The following is a 21,509-nucleotide window of genomic DNA, read 5'->3' on the forward strand; positions in this document are numbered from 1 at the left end:
AAAATTGCTTTTATCATCGTAGAAGTGACGTATCTAAGTTCCTGTCAATCTTTCAAAGATATCAGCTCAGATCTATTTGACAGCATAAAAGGCTTTAGCCTATCTTTATGTAAATATTTCTTACATATCAGTTTGCAATTATAAAGCCATGAAAACAAAGGAATCATCCAATGAAGATAATGTCCCGTTTCTACAAATTTTCAAAACTGCCCACGACTAGCCGTCCCCTGCTTTCCAATGAATCAAACAGCCATGTATCAAACTTTGTTTTAACTTACCCTCTTCAATAACTGGGGAGTGGAAATTGAAAAAAAAAACAACAACAACAACAGCAATTTTTACCTCAACACACTTAGAAACTAATTAAATGAGACTACAGAAACTAAATTCTCAGCTACCATTTCGTATGATGTTGGAGTGTTAGCATTGCCAATGGAAATTCATTTCATAGCAAATACACACAAGGAATCAAACTGGGAATGCTTTTTACACATCACGCGAAGGCAAAAACGTGAGCCAATTTATTGAATATCTAATTTATTCTTGCTTCTTGTACGTGCTGCAATAAATATCTCAAATTCAATTACATCGGTTAAAAGAGTTTCTTGTTTCAACTCAACCGAGCCAAATGAAATTTAAAAGTGTATACCAACGAGGAAATTGGATCAAAAATGAAGGTTGTCCTATTGAAACACGCACCGAAAGAGCATCTACGCCATGTTCGAGCTTAACTAATTACTCTCTGTCGTATTGACTCCAGCCCTAATCCATTTCGGAAAGAGTACATTAATTCCAGGTGTAAGATCGTTATTTACGTTAATCGGTACATAACTGATGGATTGTATCCAGGTTGCCTCAAGCGATGAAAACGGCCCATAAATTTGATTATTCATCCGCCAATGACATACTACATTTATTGCCTGGACGTTCTTCAAACGTTCAAGTCTAAATTTTGTGACTCTAGCTTTGAGACCATCATTCTGCGTTGCTTTCATTTTCAAGAAATGTCGAATTTCGACGGATTAAGAACCACAATACAAATGAATTTTAAAATACAAATGAATTTTAAAGGAAGGACAACACTGACGTTCAAAGACATTACTGTCGAAACATGTCTTTAAAACTGAAAAGCGTTGTGCTCATTTAAAATTCATTAGCAGCCTGCTGCTAGCAAGACCGTTTGATAAATGAATTTCAGTTAAAACCTCAAGAAACAGCGTGCTCTCCACGTCAAAAATTTCGACCCGCACTGAGATACGGTAATCAAACAGTTAATCAAGGAAGATGTCGAAATTGCATCGTCAAAACATCGGTTCTACACTTGAGAAATATTCCACAACACTAAAACTAGGACACGCAAATTTCATCCTCGATCTGTTTCCAACATTTTGAATATCCTTTCTGAGAACATGTTTTCTACTCTGTGGTTTTTTTTTTTTCCATTCTAAAATGATTCTAACGCGCAAGAAAAGACGCTTAATATCTTGATAATATAAATTTAAGCAATAGAGGACTTTTTCCTCTTTTACATAGCCTCGTCAAAACACGAGTGGGGTTGGGAGAATTCGAGACAGTTATAACTTTCGGAGTTCTCCCGACCTCCGGAGTTTTTAGATGAGGCTATGTAAACAGGAAACACGTACTCTATTGCTTTTTCAAAATATATCTCAAAAATACGCACGAATCTTTAAGACTTTAACTCACCTATCGACCAATGAGAGCGCGCGTAGTATCTCTGTAATTTGATAAAGTAACTTTTAAAATACTGCGTATATTTCATGGGAAAAAAATTGAACTAAAATCGTGTTTTAGGTAAGTTGGTTGAAACAGTATTTGTCAATTAGTCTGATAATAAAGGTTGAACGATAAAATTTTCCAGGGGAATTCATTCAAAATTTGAATTTCCTGGATGTCCGATTAAGATCAGCAACAAAACTGAAAAACACTTCTTACGAGGGTGTTGTTGAACAAGGCAACGCAGTATTAGACGAGTGACAGTAGCAGGTCGAGTAACAAGAAAACAAGTAAAGTGTAAAAATTTCAAAGGATTAAAATCTCAAAAAATGCTTAAAAAATGCGTAAAATCGATGGCTCCAGCCCCGGCCACCGCCCCGAACCCCAGCCCCGTCCCTGGGTCCCGGCCCTAGCTCCTAGCCTCCGGCCCGGAACAGACGTGCTTCTTTTAATTTCTTCTGACCAGAAGTTGTGTGTACAGAGGTCGTGTGTACAGACCTCACTGCGTTCGGTCTGTACTCACGACCTCGGTCAAGATTCTCTCATACAGACCCCCTGCTCGGTTAATAAGAGCTAAATATGAAGACTGATCATCGCAGTTATACAAACACCTTAAGCAGTGGTGAAATTAATGACTGAAAAAAATTCAGGCTTGAACGGAATTCGAACCCATGACCTCTGCGATACCCGTACAATGCTCATGGCGCAATCGCTATTAAACATCTGGTAATCCAACTTCTGATAATCTAGATTTCGATTCACTGCTCGATTTTCGATAATTTCGATGGAATTGAATATGGCCGATTTCACCGTTCACGTGAGCAGTGCACTTCAGTGCAGTGCAGTGCAGGCATTGGAGTGCGCTTCTTTAAGGCGGGGAGATACATGTATTTTCTCTACTAAATAATTACATGTTAATCTTAAACCGCATTCCTTAAACGTCGGTTTCTCGAGCCTTGCTAACACGGCTTATTCCGCGGGAATGTGTAATAGTAGGGCAACCTGTTACAGGCAAGTGTGAACAGGGCAAGAGAAAATTACCTGCGAAGTTTCGGGAGAGCAGTATACGAAATTTGGCGAGCTTCGTCTCTTAACCTTAGCACAGTGCTGTAAGAGGATAGTATCATCGCGCCTTTAGGCAAAATGGATTGTCTAAATAACATTATTTAAGTAACTACGTGTAAAGAAAATGGAGATGTCTCGTTTAAGAAGTCATTGTTGGTTTAAAGCAGTAAAATGCGATCGTAATTTGGAAGCCCCTATAACTTGGATATTTAGGACTTTTTCTTGATACGGGTGCGGCACAGGTAAATGGCGAAGTCGACAAATTCAAAGATGGTAAGAATACTGCAGCCAAGAAACAGGCCCAGGTTACCACCAATTTCACCTGTAGACAAGAACGAAAATATGAGAAACCAAGAAAAAGCTTCTTCTAAACACAAATAGACCAGTGACGTGGGACGAAAAATCTGGATTGGATAAGCCACATACATGTACTCTCTTTTTCACAATACCAATCTCTGAAGCTGAGAAAGTCCAACAATACAAGTTACCACTTTCTCAGAACACAAATTTCTTAATTTCTTAAATTTCTCCCCCCCCCCCCCCCCCCCCTCCGTTTGATCTGGAGTCTGATACGATAACCACTAAGTCACGCCTCCACTTCATGTACGGCAGCATTTTAGAAGACTACAGAAATTAGCCAGGATCAAGAGATTATAATCTCTTGCCAGGATTCCATAATTGCAATTTCAAGATGACGGTTTACCCAAGCGTGTTTACTACTATTCAATTGCAACCATTTCTCTGGTTGCAAGCAATAGAAATATTACAAAAATCTGACTCACCCATCAGTGCTCCGCTATCATACTGTGATGTTTGCCTAAAATACTCATAACTGAGAGAGTTGTAGCCAACTTGAAGAAAAACCAAGTTCTTTCTAAGGGAATAAACAAAGGAAAAACAATACTCGAGCCAAATATCAATGTGCTCAAATGCATGAGCAGATTTTGAAATTCAAAAATGCTAGTCTTGAAATACCAATCCTAAGAGGAAAGAAAGAAGGGGCATTTGTAGTCCATCAATGAGTATTATAAGAGAGCTTGATGTGTCAGATCCTCATGATGTAAGTATTTTCACTCATGGATTGGTTTGAGAGTGTAGACTTTGAATCCCCTTTGGCTGGATAGGGTACAGAGTATTCTGCAAAATGCATATTACTGGCCCAATTACAGTGTATACATGTACAAATTATGTAATAGAATGCATAGTGCTGAGCCTTTTGCCTTACTTCCGGCAAAACATGTATTTATTAATGCAAGAAAAAATACATCATGCTCAAATTTTTCTTTTACTTTTTAGGTCCAATCCTTAATTCATAATCCTTAATTATGAACTGTACAAGCAAAATTATTATAGCATGAGTAAATTACTGTGCAATTCAAAAAACTGTGAACACTTTGATATGATTTTGACAGGTCTATTGTGTACTGACCAATCACAATAAAGCTCAGGACATGTGATCAAATCTCAAGATTATGCGTACCATTACTGTTTGGGGCTTAGTTTTCTCGTGCCTAATTGACTTTTCCCTTGCTACACAATAACATTCCATAAATATTTCCAGTATCATACTGTACATGGCAAATGATTTAATGTTCTAAATAATTTCCACCGTGTTGCTACCTTAAGTATTCATTTGTCCTGTTGTAGCCTTTGTTTTGTAGTATTTTAATCATTGTTGGGTTGGGAAACACTGCACTTGACACTGTTGATTCATAATTGATCGCATCACAAGCCAGACGGCAGTCACACTTTATGGTGCCTTCAAACATATCTGTAATACAGTAAATGAAATAATAATTATGTTTGCTGTAGTGTATTGAATGGAATAATGACATCCTTATAGGGAAGAGTTAAATATCATTTCCGACTTCATTTTTTGGCCTTTTTGAAAGTGCCAATTCACAATATGCAGAACTATTTATCGTTGACAAGACTTATTTATCATTATGGCAATCCCCTACACGGAGGATAATACATGGGTGTTCATACATGTAGATACCGTATGGAATATCTCTTTTGAGTGTTCAACTCGATATCTAATGAGTGAGCACAGTGAATGAGTAAGATATAAAGTTGAACATGAGAGGAGATATTCCATGTCTACAAGCTAAATTATGAATGTCTGAGGCCACAACATTAAGTAAACTAGGGGAGTTCCTTGGAATTATTTTGAGAGCACTGGTATCATCGACGTATTTGATGCACAGCCACCAGTCAGAGAGCAGTCTGTTTGTCATCACCGTAAAGAGGATTACACCCAATTTAGTTCCTTGGGGCACTCCTCCTTTTAGTGTCAGCCAATCAGACAAAGTACTTCCGATCCTAACATGCAGGCCTGCACGACAAAGAGAGTAGAGGACTTTTTTACAATTAAAAATTTTATGTGATTCAATTAATAGTACCACTGTTATATTTGTAAATTACTGTACTTTGGGTAATTTAAGATTGTAAAATGTACTCGTTAATTCAGTTGTTTTAATGCAAGAGAGTTTTAATAAACTACTTTACTTTAACCATATATTTTTTTGTTTATAGTTATACAAACATAAACTGATAACGCTTTTGACAATTTTCTGAAGATTTCTAACCACTTTGCGAAAATTTGCTAAGATTCTCCAAAAATTGTGTGAAGGCCACATGAATGTTTCCAAACATTTTCCAAAAATTTCCAAAACATACCGAAGATTTCGAGGAAGATCTGAAGATGTTTCGATCATACACCCACAAATTTAAGTACATTTTAATGGTCAGACATGACATCAATGACAACAATGACTTTGTGATATAAAAAATACCGTTGTAATATGACAATGAATGGAGGAAATAATAAAACAGAACAAAACAAAACAAAACAAAACAATGAAGTCATCAATATCTTCACTAGTGAGAATACTGTATGTAAAATATGCCACCCAAGTCCCGGATGTGGTTTTGTATGAATTTTACAAGTAATTTATTTTCAAGTAAAACACTCATGTCTACATATAATGATGAATATACTGGTATTACACCTTTCAGATCAAGAGAGGCGAGTGTTACATTTTTGATTGAAATAATTACAAAATTTAGTGCCTTTGTGACATCAGCACCAGTACTAAGTTGAGATTAAGGAATCTTTAAAACTCTTTCAAGTTTACATGTGCACTGTACCTACCATTAATCACTGAATTAGTGCAGGACACATCTGCTCGAAAACAGACTCGATCTCCAAAGTTAACTGAAAAATGTGACAGTCACACAACATGCATCAATGAGAATGAGACACTTAAACTCCAACCAAAATGTACTGGAAAAATCAAACAATTTTCCAAGATTGGATATAGATGCATTGTATTTGTTATTTTTGGTTGCAGTGGTTTTGTTTCCACATTAAGATACAGAATTACAATAAATTGCAGCTAATCAATAAAACCGTCAGTCAGTCAGTCAGTCTGTCAGTCAATCAATCAGCTAAACAACTACTAGCCAGTGCCCCAATGAGTCAATCAATCAATGAGTTAGGCAATCAGTCAGTCAGTTAATATTTTAAGAGTCAGTGCATTCCTCTGTCTATGGCTGTATTGGACAATCAATCAATCAATCAATCAATCAATCAATCAATCAATCAATCAATCAATCAATCAATCAATCAATCAGCCAGTCAGTTGCTAAGGCAGTCATTCAGTCAGTTAATCAGTCATAATAAGTTGGGCAATCATAAATAAATGTTATGGCTGGTTGACTGACCAACCAAATTAAAGAACTGCTCACATATGACTTCCCCTAGCTACAGTACCAATAAAAGGTAAGTTACTACCCCTCATCTTGTTTCTCTTGAGATGACACTCTCGTCTCACTATATGATGGTCTTGTCTTGAGAGACAAGATTCTCATTTTGTGAGAACCAGTGAAGCAAATTTTTTTTGATACAAGCAATTAAGCTTGCAAAGAAACAATAAATTTCTCGTGACCTTTGTCACCCCTCCTGATGTTTTCAGTAGTGTGTACTTTTTGGAGGTCTTGAATTGAAACTTGCTTCACTTGATTAATCACTGTCATAACAAACATAAAAAAAAAAAACTGAATGGATTGGAAGTGATGAAAAAACCATGCAAAGATGTTTAACTCAGCAAAAAATTGTGTTACATTACATGTGCCAGTTGCTACTGGTACTTCCCCTGCGAAACAAATTCCCAGTAGTCTGGGAATTCCTAGGAATTCCAAGTTATTCCAAGACATGCAAATTACGCTTTATCTAAGACCTTGGAATTTCTGGGAATATTTGGGAATAGTGGAAGTATGACTGGGAATTATTGGGAATTCCTAGGAATTCCAAGTTATTCCAAGCCATGCAAATTATGCTTAATCCAAGACCTTGGAATTTCTGGGAATATTTGGGAATAGTGAAAAGTATGAGTGGGAATTATTGGGAATTCCTAGGAACTCCTATTACTTCCCAGACTGTTTTAAAAAATGTGTTTGGAATATCTAGGAATTTTTGGGAATAGCTAAAACACATGAAATATTGTTGGAAATTTCTGGAAATTTCCCAAAATGTCAAAATTAAAGATGAACTCAGTGCATGAATCAGTTTCTCTGAATTAGTAAAAATCAACAGGATCATTTCTCTGGAGTTCCATACCTTTTTATTGTTGTCAAGCTCCAAGGTAATTATTTCCAAACAAATGTACGTTAATTCCAGTTTAAGTCTGACAACTCAACATAAAACTATAGCACTGATAACATTGCTTTTTAGATCCAACATGATTTGTTAGTGTATATGTGCCCGTATGGGCAAACACCCAGAGTTTAACTGATAGAAAAATGGATGCTCTTAGATTTGATAAATAGATTAAGCAAAAAATTACTGTCAGCATAAATGAATATATATTATTTGCAATTTCAATAAAACCAAAAGTATATATCTGCATGTATATATTTAATATAATTGTAGATTCACACACATACCCATCACAGCCCACTGTTGAACAATTTTTGACTTGATCCTTTATGACTTTAGGAAAAAGAGGAAGACATCTCTCACAGATGTCATAAATGAAAAGCTCACAGTTTCCACACACTTGCTGTACATTTGTAGAACTGTACTGTGACATTCTCTGGACAAATTACCGGTAGTTTCATTAAAACAAAGATATCTTTAGCAGCCCCTCATTGTCATACAATGTCTTGAAATTAAGGCCAGAATAGCCATACAGGCATATTCTTTGGCAGAAAATGTTTTTTCTTGGGACCATAAGTTTCACTTTCATCAGGGGAGTCCAGTGAATGGCCGTCAGTGTAAGAGTTCTCAATTTCTTCAGAGGAGTCAGAACTAGAAACTTCAACATCATTATCTGAATCACTGTCTGTGGACAAATCTGAGTTGTTGTGTATTACATCAATTGGTATTTCTGTAGTCTTTTCAGGTATAGGCAACTCAATTTCATCAAATGCTTCCGTGAAGCTTCAATTCTTGCATAAAGGTTGACTCCATAATCCATCAAAGTCATCCACAACATTCTTGCCAACAGCCATCTCACTCAGGTGAGCCGAAAACTCTGAGGTGTTCTGTTCATGGTGCTGGAAATGATCTCCAGGAAAAAGTGATGCAAGAGAGGGAGGTGACGTCAACTAGCCTGTGAAGACTGCTTTAAGCGATTTATGTGGTCAAATCTTGTAGATTTTGGCATGGGTATAGTGGAATCATCAATATGTTTCTTGTATTTCCTTGTCCTCGCGGTCACTTTAATTCACGACACAACAAAATCAGAAGAATAAAAAAGATTATGAGTCAGTGGGAAACAAATAAATAACTGACATAAATAAATGACAAATAAAAAAACCTACATCTTGATGTATTGAAAAGACTATAGATCTCATATCATGTTAATCCTTATAAATAATTCAAAGGAAAAAATGACAAGCATTGCAAATTTATACTTGCTGCATTGTGCTGAGTGGGTATTGAAACACGTGGGCTCTCAAAATAGATTTGGTGGACTTACAACAAGCTTAAGTTTATTTCGCCGAATTTATCTCGTTTCCTCAGGTCGATCTGAAACCTTTTAGGTGAATTTCGGCTTTTAGGGTTTTAAAGAGCACACAATGCATTGCTTAGTTTGATTTATTTAGAATTTTAGTTTATCATAACAGAAAATCCCTATAAAATTGGATTCCTTTACCTTTGCAGTGAACTTGATTTAAGTGACTCACGATCCTTTGTTATCTCGACAACCGTCGGGAGCAGATCAACCAGTTAAAATACGTTCCATTTTCCTCCTTGATTTCTTCGTGAAAAGTTTGTGTAGTTTTTTCCTTTTGAAGCAAGACCCATCTTTCAAAAGACCACCAAAACAGCGTGGCAAGGGAAACAGACTTGCCGTCGAAACCGACTGGCCCGGCAACCTCGTTGCCAGTCTCTCTCTCCTTCTTCTCCAGTTTCCATTCTCTCCTCAACTGATCAACTGAACCAATCACAGCACGCGAATGTTCACGTGACTATCCTCATGACTGAACGTGACAAAGATCGCTTTATTCATCCTCTTTTGGCGCCCATCTTTGAATTCGGCGTAAACGGTTGATCCCCCGTGCGTTTTAGTAGTCATTTCACTTCCAAAATTATATCAAAATGGTTTTTGCTGTGGTCCTGTGACCAGAAGAAAACAGCGTGAGTGTCATTAACGAGAAACAAGTTATTCTTGGCGAAGATTTGGAGCTAAAAGAAAGTCTTACTGTGGATGTTTCAACGGGGAAAAATTCAAAGGGCAGATTAGCCGTATACAAAATTATTTGGTGAGTAATCAAATTCAAGTAACCTTACATTATACAAAGTAAATTCTTGTATTTAGACAAAAGCTTTTCAATGAACTTTATCATCACGAATCATACACGAGTGGGTCACTCAGTCATGGCATGAAATGAATTCTGGCTAAAGCAAAGTTGAAACAATTTAGGTTGCCCAGAGTGTGTGCCTAAACAATTTGATTTGCGAATAACAAGTCGTTTCTCTCGCCACACTTGTTCAAACGAAACAAATATAGCAGTTCTCTCTGATCCCAGTCAAAGTTCTTGACAAAAACTCCAACGAGGCAGCCACAGTGTGCATGAGTTTGATAATATCTCCTGTGTGTTTCAGCCTGACTGTATGGCAATCCGTGTTGATCTTCAATTTTTGTCGATCCGTATATTCTTTTGTGTTTACTCTATTATTTAAATGTTCCCCTAATATTTTAAGTGTCTTTTAATATTTCTAATGTCTAAATTTGGCTAAAAACCGTGATATATATCCTCCAATTTGAGAGTTGTTGATACACTTATAGAAGAAAGAAAACCTTGATTTAATCTACTGTAAGCTCAAGATTTATGTAACATATTTATCAATGGTATACAAGCACCTTCACAATTATCAAGTCTTCTCCTTTAACATTTCACCCACCTTACAGTCAGGTCTTAATTAGCTCCATGTATTAAACTGTGAGCACATAAATATTTGGATCTCAGTCTTACAGTACCTCATATATATCGCAATGTAATGTATTTTTTTAATTTTGTTGTAGATGTCATACAACAAAGATGAAGATGAAGAGGCTAGCTGTTGACACCCTAATTAGAGGGCAACAAAAGAAGCTGCGGAATCAATAAAAGTAACTGAACAGCAGCTAAGTTTGCCCAAACTCAGCCTTTTTTAATTTTATGGAATATTTCAGTTTTGTTCTTATCATTGATTCCGTACAATCATGAAAATCCAGATTTGTTCCACATAATAACAATAATTTAAGCTAAAATCTTGTGTATGGAAAATTGTTGGATTTGAAAACTAAAAAAGTAAGTAAATTATCTGAAAAAGTTCTCTTTTTATCAAACATGTAAAAGTTTGACCTTCATATCTGTTTTTTTTACTCTTGATTCTTGATGTAATGAAAAAGAAACAGGATAATTATTCTTATGTTTAAATTCATCAAAGCCAATGTAATAAACCATTGATTTAACACCTGTTTGATGTGATATCAGTGACTTTATTTGTTATTTTAATGCCGGGCATTCATCATCAAAATTTTGCCTGGCCTACAAATGATACAAAATTCCCAGTTTTTCTCAGATTTTCCAAAAAATTCCAACCTATTCTCAAAAAATCCTACAAATTCCAAGTTATTCTCAGAAATTCCTAGGAATTTTTGGGAATTTTAAGCAATTTTCAAGGTGAGTATATTTCAGTTGGAATTCCTAGGAATTCCTAGGAATTCCATGTCAGCTCTATGTAAACTTGGAATTCCTAGGAATTCCGAGTCCGAATTACCATGAAAATTCACACCTTAGATTCCTAGGAATTCCTAGGAATTTTTTCCTAGGAATTCTTAGGAAATTCCTAGGAATTCCTAGGAATTTTTTCCTAGGAATTCTTAGGAAATTCCTAGGAATTCCTAGGAATTCTTAAAGTTATCTCACAAGGGTTGTTTAAACTGTGTGCCGATTGGTCTGTTAACTCCTCACCTGAGTCACTTGGTGATCTACATCCACATTTTCTCAGTGTCGCATTCGACAGGCACTCTGTGTAACATCCTTCAGAAGTGTACATTTGATATCCAGCCAGGTGTATAGTTTCACTACACTTTGTTTCATATGGTGGTTTCTTGTTTCGATACTTCAAATGACAAAAAAACAAAAAAACAAATAAACACATCATGCAATCAATAATTGGTACCCAAATGAAACAGTTCAGTCAGTCATTAGAACAACAAAACTGAGAAAAATTTGATTAGCGAAAGCTAACATGTACCAAGGAAGACGACAATCAGGAATACCAAAATAAAGACACAGCCCTCAACAGCGTACAATTATTGTACATGTAAATCAAGGGCGTAGCTAGGGGGGAGGGGGTCCTGGGGTGCCTGTGATCCCCCTTTTGTAAGCCTTTTCTAAGCAAACAACCTACAACAGGCGACAAAAATACCATGATGATCTGGTGAGTACCCTCACTTTGACACAGTGTGACCCCCCCTCCCCCTTGAAAAATCCTGGCTATGCCCTTGTAAATATATGCTCTATGGACTTGTCACATAAAGGCAAGAAAGTTTGGATGCCAAGCCCATTGATCATACCGGGAACCATAATTGCCATTTTTCATGTGATTCATATAAAAATTCTGTACTAAGTGAATCACGAATTTTGCAGTAAGTATTGATTCTGATATCCTGAGTTACATGTACTTCAACTTCCATGGCAACGAACGTCAGTTTACCAATACCTGGTACCATGCATATGAGCAAGAATCTTGGCACTGTCTTGTCTTGGTACAGTTCCGAAGTGAGGAATAGCTACCCCCAACGTGGATTATTCCAAAGACAAGCCCAATTTGTGGAGGGTTTTGTAGAAAACCTGGCAAATTGGTCGATGTGCAGTTGTTGAGGTTCTCGTCGCCCTGAACAGCGACGTCCTTATGTCTTCCGTGTCCGCCATTCTGTCGGCCATATTTATACGCTCTCAGGCACCAATACCCAGACCTCCACGTTGTGACCCCGGGGGCGACCACTGGGATGGTTTCACGGTTCGGCCCAAAGTCTCTAAATCAAAAATTAAATACTCTTGTTCGCTTCTTATCAATGTTATCGTTTTTTATATAATAATCAAATCAATACGCGCGCTCTGATTGGTCAATCAGCTATGGTTTATTGTGCCAGTAAACTCATGGAAATTTCACGTGTCTTCCGAATTATTATATAAAAGCAATAGACCACAAGTTTCTATGGTTTATAGGCTGACAAACCACTTGGGATGTTGGAAGAACACGAGAAGAATTCGAAGAATTCTTATGGTTGATGATTTTACGGCTATTTGCAAAATTAGGTAACTTGCTTAGGCCCTTGCTTACAATGAAAAACTGGGTCTGTGCAAAAGGCTTTTGTTGTGAAGGGCTTTTGTTAATCGGTCTTGTCGATAATGATGAAAAAGTAGCTTCTTCTGAAAAAAAAAAAAAACATGCTCAAGGGTGTGCAAAAACCAGACGCTGGTCTTATCAATGAAAAAGAAAAAAGTAGCTTCCTCTAAAAACTTGCCCAAGAATGCGCAAAAACCAGTGCAAAAACTAGACGCTGTTGATGATCAAAATGACTATAATCGATACCCTATTTATGGTCAAAACGGCTGAAAAACCGTATGCTTTAGGGCCGCACTTACTTATAGAGGCCATATAAGGGAGTACCCCCCGGGCATGCGCCGTACCGTGAAACCCTCCCTTTAAGTACTGGAAATAAAAATCGGTCTAAGGAAACTTTTGGCCGATAAATATTGGTAGAAAAGGTGAATTGAAGTATATCCTGCCATTTCAATTGGGTTGTATAAGCGAATAGCATTGACAGTAAAGGGGATTTATATTTTAGGTCCCGGAATATAGGCCTTAGGGGGCTAAAAGACTCAGGCGCACAGGAGTCTTATTTGACCTTCATTAAAATTAAATTAAATTCAATCTTTAGTTACAACCCGGGGTCGGCGGGAGACTCCAAGTAAGAAAAGGTCGGGGGCGCCCGTACAACGCCACTATCTTTAGCTGTCAAAGCATCTTTTAGGGTGCACTCGAAGGAATACTACTAATAATAAATGCTCGTATTTCCGTTTTTAGGTTCGATTTCCGTCGGTCTCTCGAGTCCCCCTCGAGGCCTACTAACACAGGCCCCATTCGTGAACACTGAGCTGCTTGTAATTTAGCCTATTCCGTTTTAAGTGGTATCTGTTAGAGGTCAAATATTGTTCAACCCACAACCAGATTGGTCTTCTTTAGAGGTTTATTTTAAATTTTCCGACGACCATCCCCAAGCTTGTCATAGGAGAGGACCCGCCGAAATTTACAGCACAAATCGGTCCAGTGCAAGGTCGTGTGATTGTGGAGAACGTCAGGTTAAGTTCTGTTTAAGGGCCTGTTTACAAGGAGAGAGGGCTACCCTAGCAAGCGGTTACCCTAACAGTCACACATTTCCTCTTGTTTTCTTCGTCGTCTTTACAAGGCAGCTAGGGTTACCCGAGTAAGCGGCTTACCCCATCTGCCTGCTAGGGCTACCATGGCAGGCGAGTTAACTTTTTCCCCTGTGAACACTTCAAGTAGGGTTAACTCCCCTACCCAGGTTAACTTTCCAATTGTTTCCAGACCCTTTGAGTGTAACCGCGCATTTAGGTCGTCCCGGGTTGTAGGGTTACCCTACCTGCGAAATTTTGATTGTAAACCCGGGCCATCTTTTGCCCTCCAGCTAGGGTTAACCCGCTTGCTAGGATAACCCTCCTTCCTTGTAAACAGGCCCTAAGGCACGGAACAGATTTTCACTAAGCGCGCAAATCCGGTTGAGTTGCAATTGCAAGCTAAATAGTGACATAACGTTCACTACTTTACGCGGGCGTGCTCAAGACACGAAGTGACACTACTGTTAGTCTAAACAACGCTCATGTTAGCCTTAATATTGCTGACTCGACAGTAGCTATCTCTCAATAATATGGAAGAGTTAAACCTTACAGACAACCGCATCCCACATTGACTCTTACCAGTGGAGCTATCTCGTCATTTTGTCACTTTGTGTCGTGCCCCCTTAGCGCGTTGCTACTCAGTCCAGACCCTGCTACCATATATGTACTTACCACCTTACGCTTAACGCTGATTTCCGTACGCGTCCCTGGAGCTACAAGAATACGATTCCAAGGGTTGATGTATACCCCCTGATGGTGTACAATGATCCAGATCCCCTCAGAGGAAAAGCCGACCATGTGGTCATGCAAATTTAGATCTAGTATCAGCGACAGACCGGACAACGTGTCGCCCTGAAACGCTTTCAGTATTTGCTCGCCGTGCCGCGCCGCGTTGAATGAGTAGCAAACCCCGAGGTCTGTCACAATGGGATCGAAATCTTTGTGGGAGCATCCCTCATCAGACAATCCGTAGTGGCAAGTTCCCGGTACGATCATTCTGCGTATATCAGAACCATAAGCTTCGTGAAATTGCCTGTCGTTAAATGAATCCTTTTTCTTCTTTATGACCTCGAGAAGATCTTTCCTGTAGTCCTCGGTGCAGTTAGGGAGAACCACAGAAATCTCACTGTCAGTATAATCTGTGCAACAACACAAAAGTGCTTCCCCGCATGGTCTCCCTGCCCTGACAGCCGCTGTTGTATTGCAGGCAGCTATGTTTAGTCCTAGCTTATTAAACGATGGTTCCTCGTCCTTCATAGAAATCCTTCTCTTTGATAACGTTGTCATGGGACACAAAGTAACTGCAGGAAACTGCAGACCCTCTTGCGGATGATAAATATTCATGACGGTAGCAGTGGGGTAGGTAAAATATTTGTAGATGCTGCTGTATATGGAGAAAATTACATAGGCGGTGAAACCTAGTAAGAAAAAAATCCATACCAAACGCACCCACGGCGAAGCTCGGGTAAAAATGAAATGGAAACCATGGAGAGTACTATTTTCTGCAAAATCGGTCCATTTTTCTCGTCTCAGCTTTTCTTCTTTGTCTTGCTCAGCATGGCGTTGTATGAAGAATGTCTCTATAGGCGTGTCAACGTCTTTGGCTGAGGAAAAGAATTTAAGAATAGTATTTATCACATGTTAACAAAAACCTACCTCATGACACGGTATTGACGGGGAACAAAATCGATCTCGATACAATGAAGATCACTCTATGCACCGGGCAAGTTATTTGGGACAAGATATGGGATGGGGGAGGGGGGGGGGGTGGTCCTGCCAGGGCTGCTTACCCACGATATAGGGACAGGATAGATGAGCTAGTCTGTGGTTTAGTGTTTTGTTTAGTTTCAGGAAGATGAAGAGTACGATAGTTAGGGCCAGTTCACATGGAAGTGGGGGACCTCGAGCAGGTGAGGTCCCCTCCTTGGTGGGGTGACCAATCTATCCATACAATCTCTCTTTCTTTCTTGATCGCGTTCACATATTAGGTGGGGTACCCCACCACGGTGAGCCGGTACGGGTAACCCACTTCGGTGGGTTGAGTTTTCTCCATGTGTAAACTGCGGAGTGGGATAACCCGCCCAACCGGGGTAATCAAATCATTGCGCCAAAGCCCGCCAAAACACATGGCGGAACAACATGGCTGCCATTCGCTACTAGTGTGGCCAGTTATTTCGACGATTTCACCCCCAAACCGCTAAAGCCCTGATAAAATTGACAGTGCTGGCGACACTTAAGCGTGGAATCGGATAGTGAGGCTAACCAGCGGAATCGAGCTGAAGTTTTTCCTGCAACAACGAAATTCAAGCGAAAAGCAGCTTCATCGGAACAAACGAAAAAAGCAAACGATAGTTTCTTGTTTATGCGCGTGCTTAGCGACAGCGCGATTCCATTTTGGACCTCACTCCGCGTCCCTGGGGTTGCATGTGAAGACAAGCTACGTATTTCCTTATTTTACCACGGGTAGGTGAGGTACCTCACCTCCCCGGGGTCCCCCGCTTCCATATGAACAGGCCCTTACTCACCCACACAGGCCTTATTCCCAAGGTAACCTCCGGCTCATATTAGGCATGGCACCGAGTTCTTCCGCGGGCAATATTACCACACGCGTTGCATGGATATTTTCGAGTTCGAGGAGGATGACAATGCGTGTAGAGTCGCTCAGACTGTCCACTGGTACAAATTCGTCTATTTCTAGATCCCCTCCCCTCTCCCCTACTCAACTCTTTTGCCCTTCACCAGGCTCTCTTGTTAGAGTGGGAGTGATATAACTGGTAAGTTTAAACTAAATAGGAAAATTTCGATACATTAAAATTCTAATGTGGCTCCGAGTCTTAGCGGAATAAAAACAAAATAAATCACATCGACGTTGAGGGATGAATACTTAATTTCCTTTCCGTTTTAATCCCTTAACCCGGGTTTTAATAAATCGAAATTGGCATATAATCAGGTGAAAGAAAATGGAACTGTTCCTCTTATTAAGGTTTTTCATCAGTCAAAAGAAATTGCAAATGATTAATATGAACCTCAATTAATTAATCATATTGTATCCTCGATAGGAGCTCGTAAGGTCAGTTAAAATGGTTATTTCTTAGGTTTGTAATGAAACAAAACACGGCATGATCCATGCAACCTCCTCCAGTTCACTGCCATCCATAATATCCATTATAAGTCTGAGCAGGTTTTCAATGTCCTGTGAGTTTATCAGCATTTTATAAACGGAAACAATAGAAAGAGCCGCTTTCTCAGTTTGGACGGAATCTGATGGTTAACCTCACTGCACCTTTCCCTCCAAGAAAAATTGCTATGACTATGGCTATGACTGTAAGCGACGTAAACCTAGGGAGTACATGACAAACATGCCTGACTTTTAGTGGCTCTAAACTAAAAACTCATTCTGACCAATCACAAATGAATTAAAGAGCGTGCGTTTTTCTCCTCACACTATTAAATACGGATTTAATATTATGGAAAACAAATTCTACAGTGACATAATGTGCCTGCAATGTAAGGTTCCAATTTGATGTCGGGATTTAATACTGATTTACTCGTTGTAAATTAAAGTTCACCGGCCAGTTTATTGACGACCACTGACAGTTACAATTCGATCAGTGTTTGCACAAATGCCATCTCCTCCCAGAACTGAGCAAATACAATAACAGCTGCAAATGAGATTAATATTTTATATGCTATTGGAAAGAAAACGGCACTTAATTCCCCGAGAGCTTTGAATAAATTTGAATTTCATCACCTTGCGTAGCGTGTCTTTATTCAAGTGTTGTAGCTAGATTGATTATGATTTCACTTATTCTAGAACGCTGGCTAGATATCTCGGGCATTTCTTCCTAAATTTAATTTGTTTTGATACTTATGCTAAATCATGTTCTTGTCAGTATAATTGTTTTTTTTTTTTCTTGTACGTCGGGACAAAACTAATGCACAATATTAACTGAAGCGAGGATCAACATTTTTCCTGTTTCAGTTCGATTTACATTTAGCCGCATGTTCTCTAGATTTTAATGTGGACGATTACTTGATTCGTCGCTGGGTCTAGTTTTACTAATGTAGCGATGAAATCGAGAACATAGTTTACATGTATGTACAAATGTCACAACAAAATACTGGTTTCGGCCACAACAAAGTTTGTCTGGGCGTAACACAATCATTACGCGTGCTTTATCCTCCGGTTCCATTGAATTCACAAGAATTAATGGGTTTTCCACCAATTCAGTCTGATTCACCAGTGCAGTTCTAAATGGTGTGTGATAAGTATAAACTTCAATTTAAAAACCTGATTTGAGTTTCTTCTTACCTGAGCCAGAACTGTTTAGTCCATCATCGTCTGAAGTAAATTTGACCACCGGATCGCTTGAAGTAGTGGTAATGTTATGAAAACGAGCGGCCTTCGTTTGGCTTTCCGTTGTATTAGCGCCAATAGCCTTCCTGTAGCTGGGTTTCCTTTCTGGAATTTGATCATTTGCCATTTTACGGCTATATTCTGTTTCCATAATACCTCTGAAGCAAGCTCGCGTGACGCTTTGTTGTCATTGGTATTCAAGTCACGACATTTAAAATGTTTTCATTCGTCCCCAGCCCTCTTTCGCAAAGATTGTACTGCGACGGAAATTTCATATTTTTTTTTCCCGTTTTTCCTACCTTAACTTCATTTTTTGAGCCTAAATATCTGGAAACAGTGTAATTTTCTTCAACCTGGCAACATGATTTCCTAAAACAAGCATCATTAAATCGTAGAAGACACGTCCATCCACCATTGCTCAAAGAACGAATCTTAAACCTGAAAAAGCCCGCAAAATTACTACAGCGGGTTTTTTTTTGCGGCGTCATTGTCAAAACACGTGATACAGCAGAACAAATAAAACCTCCTCAGAATACCATCATTTCCGTTTTCCACTCAATGTACCTTTCAAACGCAGAGTTTTCGAATTCGAGTGTATGGAGGACGGCTTGAGCGCGAAATTACAGTCAAGTTTATTGGACTAATCTGTTTGAATTTTGTCTTAAGGCTTGGAACAACTGTTATAATTAGGGTTTGAACGTTGAGTATTCATCATTCATTTTGTCACAGCAAAAGTTTTGCCTCCCTGAACCTTGTGCTTGGTATACCCTGTATAAATTCAATCTAATATTAGATTGAATTTATACAGGGTATACCAAGCATAATAGGTTGATTTTAATACTGTACGTCGTCTGAAAAAACACAAGATTATGATATACTGATCAAGTGAAAACATTGCTGACGAATAACTTCATTATCTTTTAATGAGGTCGACAAATTTTGCTAAAAAATGAAAATGGCATCAAACATTAATAGATACGTACTGTACGAGCCACATTTAATTGAATGATTCCAGGATCAAATTTTCAAATTTGAAAATCTAAAACTCGGTTTGATTACATTAAAGTTTTGCTACCTTGTTATTATGAATACTTTCTTTGCTTTAACAGAGAAACAAGAGCATGTACCTACTATGATGTACTTATTTTTTCTATCTTTTTTTTTGTTTATTGTTGTAAAGAAAAAAATCGTACGTGTGGTCTGATCAAAAGGCACTGAAACGTGCTGATAACATTTCAATTGCTTTTTGTGTTAGTCCCACGGCAAATTAAACAAACTTAACCCCCAGCTAACGTTTAATTAACCTTGTTGACGAAAGTTTTGAAGCACACAAACCAAACAAGTTTTTCTTTTAATCTTCACATTTTGTTGCTTAAAATGTTAGTTTCCCTTCTTGACGACGCAAACTTCACAAGCGAGCTGTCACTATTTTGCTTGCGAGGCTGATAAAGCAGAGTGGTTTCTATTAGAGGTCAGCGTGCCACGCAGCGTTTCCTAGATCGTAGAATAGACCAAAAAACAAACAAACAAACAAACAAAAAAACTATTCAATTTATTTCTCAGCATGACAGCCATATTGTTTTGTGTTGGCTTGTTCATTTGTAAACAAGACTAAATTAACTTTGACCACTATAAACAAGACCGTAGTCAGTAGAGCATAATTTTTTTGTTACGCATTTATAATTAGATGTGGTTTGAATTATTTAGCATTTGAACTAAATAAAACTGAATGATATATGACACGGTGTCCGTGTGTCAGTATCAGCCAATTTTCGATGACTTTCCACCTCCCCCCCCCCCCCCCCCTCCCCCTTCAACATGGTATATCTGTTGCCTTTGAGCATAAGCCTAGGTAAGCTAAGAGGGGAAAATGGCCTTTTCTAACCTTCACTGTTTTCGCTCGGAATGTTTTGCCATTGTTCCAGCTGGGCAGAAAGAACTTTGCAATCTTTCATACTGAGTTATACCGAACCATCCGTTGTCCAAGGATAGAAGTGATTGACTGAATACAAAATACATATGAATTAATTATGAATGAAAAGTACTGAAAGTTACAGATGTTTGAAACGCTAGAAAATCAATTTAGTGCAGATTTTATTCTCAGAGTGCTAAACAGAGCGGAACAGTTTTCATCCTGATATTTACAACAAGGTAAATTTGTCTAAGGTTTCATTCTTCACAAAATTATTTACACTTAGCTTACTATGAATAATCTCTCCATGCGGAACCCCGACTCACAAAGTCGCAAAAACAGAACAAACACTGGTTGACTGATTTTCCGGCTATATCCAGCGAATTGTCACTAGGCACGCAAAATGTCACAAGCATTCAACTTTTGATGAAAAGATAAGAGAAGGGACCGAACGAAAAAATGTATATATGTTTACTACCTCGGTCAGCTGGTAGTGAGCGCCGTCCATTTTACAGAAGTCAGAGAAAATTTCTTTTTCCGTTTGTTTTTCTTTCTAATCTTTTCTTAACTTCTTTTTCTTTTTCTTTTTCTTTCTTTTTTTTTTTTTTTTTTGTGGACACTCAACACATTTTAACTCATTTTGGGTTTTCTACTGATAATTCATTTAAAGTTTTCTATAAAAGTATATTTCTAACAAAGCTCTTAAAGGTTACAGTAGTTGGCGTTGAGCATAGCTCAATCAAACCCATAGTAAGCCAGAGTTACCCTTTAAACACAACTGTCAAAAACTAGAGGTTACAAATTATGTCTGTCAACAGTTCTTGTGCATTTTGAGAAGGAATCCACCGCAAGTCCGAGTAACCAGCGGATAAAAATTTGAACCGAAGTTAATAATTATAATAATAATAATAATAATAATAATAACAATTTTATTAATAATATTAATAATTATATTAGTAATGGTAATAATGATAATAATAGTAATAATAAATACTTAATTTATACTGCAAAAAATAGATTAGCTGAATTTAAATACAAGGACAGCTGGTATAAAACTATGTGCAGTTGATAAAATATTTCAAATAGTGTTAACAATAAAAACGTTATTTGAAAAATTTAAAGTTATCTACATTGCAAGTTAGTCTTCTGCGGTACTATTTTAAACATCCGCTCGAAAAAAATCATTTCTAAAAACGCGAAATGTCGAAAACAAATTTTGAAGTATCTAAAAATAGAGACATAAAAATATGATAAAGAGTTACTCATATGAAACACTTGAAAGTACATGTACTGGTGAAGTGAAACTGATGATGAAATTCTACATGTGATTACGCAATATCTCTCAACTTTGAAATTCATTTTCTCGAGTTCCAGTGGGAAATTGTTTTTGGCGTTATTTCAGGCAACTATTCATATTTCATATCTGGTACAAGGTTTTTGTCCATTAAAAACTGAAACTGCTCGATTTCCTATCGGATTCCTTCTTTCAAAAAGATAAAAAAGATAATTTAAAAA

At 38.0% G+C, this 21,509-nt stretch overlaps 1 protein-coding gene and 2 long non-coding RNA genes across 3 annotated transcripts; 1 reads left to right on the plus strand and 2 right to left on the minus strand.

The window, feature by feature from the left end:
* Window positions 1-480: 480 nt before the first annotated feature.
* LOC110043536 (acid-sensing ion channel 2-like) lies at window positions 481-18,320 on the minus strand. The gene is made up of 7 exons (XM_020748999.2): window positions 18,038-18,320; window positions 14,398-15,329; window positions 11,269-11,419; window positions 5,954-6,016; window positions 4,420-4,570; window positions 3,582-3,673; window positions 481-3,121 (listed from the first exon to the last, which is right to left on the minus strand). The coding sequence occupies exons 1-7, from the start codon at window positions 18,231-18,233 to the stop codon at window positions 3,009-3,011; spliced, it is 1,698 nt and encodes a 565-aa protein (XP_020604658.2). The 5' UTR covers window positions 18,234-18,320; the 3' UTR covers window positions 481-3,008.
* On the minus strand, window positions 7,402-9,317 carry LOC149112358 (uncharacterized). The gene is made up of 2 exons (XR_016207401.1): window positions 8,961-9,317; window positions 7,402-8,521 (listed from the first exon to the last, which is right to left on the minus strand). It is a non-coding gene; the product is annotated as an uncharacterized LOC149112358 (long non-coding RNA).
* On the plus strand, window positions 9,326-10,770 carry LOC149112359 (uncharacterized). The gene is made up of 2 exons (XR_016207400.1): window positions 9,326-9,570; window positions 10,335-10,770. It is a non-coding gene; the product is annotated as an uncharacterized LOC149112359 (long non-coding RNA).
* Window positions 18,321-21,509: the final 3,189 nt, after the last annotated feature.

This window comes from Orbicella faveolata, unplaced genomic scaffold, assembly GCF_042242905.1.
Source record: "Orbicella faveolata isolate gen_17 unplaced genomic scaffold, um_ofav_v1 contig_2, whole genome shotgun sequence".
Taxonomy (NCBI): domain Eukaryota; kingdom Metazoa; phylum Cnidaria; class Anthozoa; order Scleractinia; family Merulinidae; genus Orbicella; species Orbicella faveolata.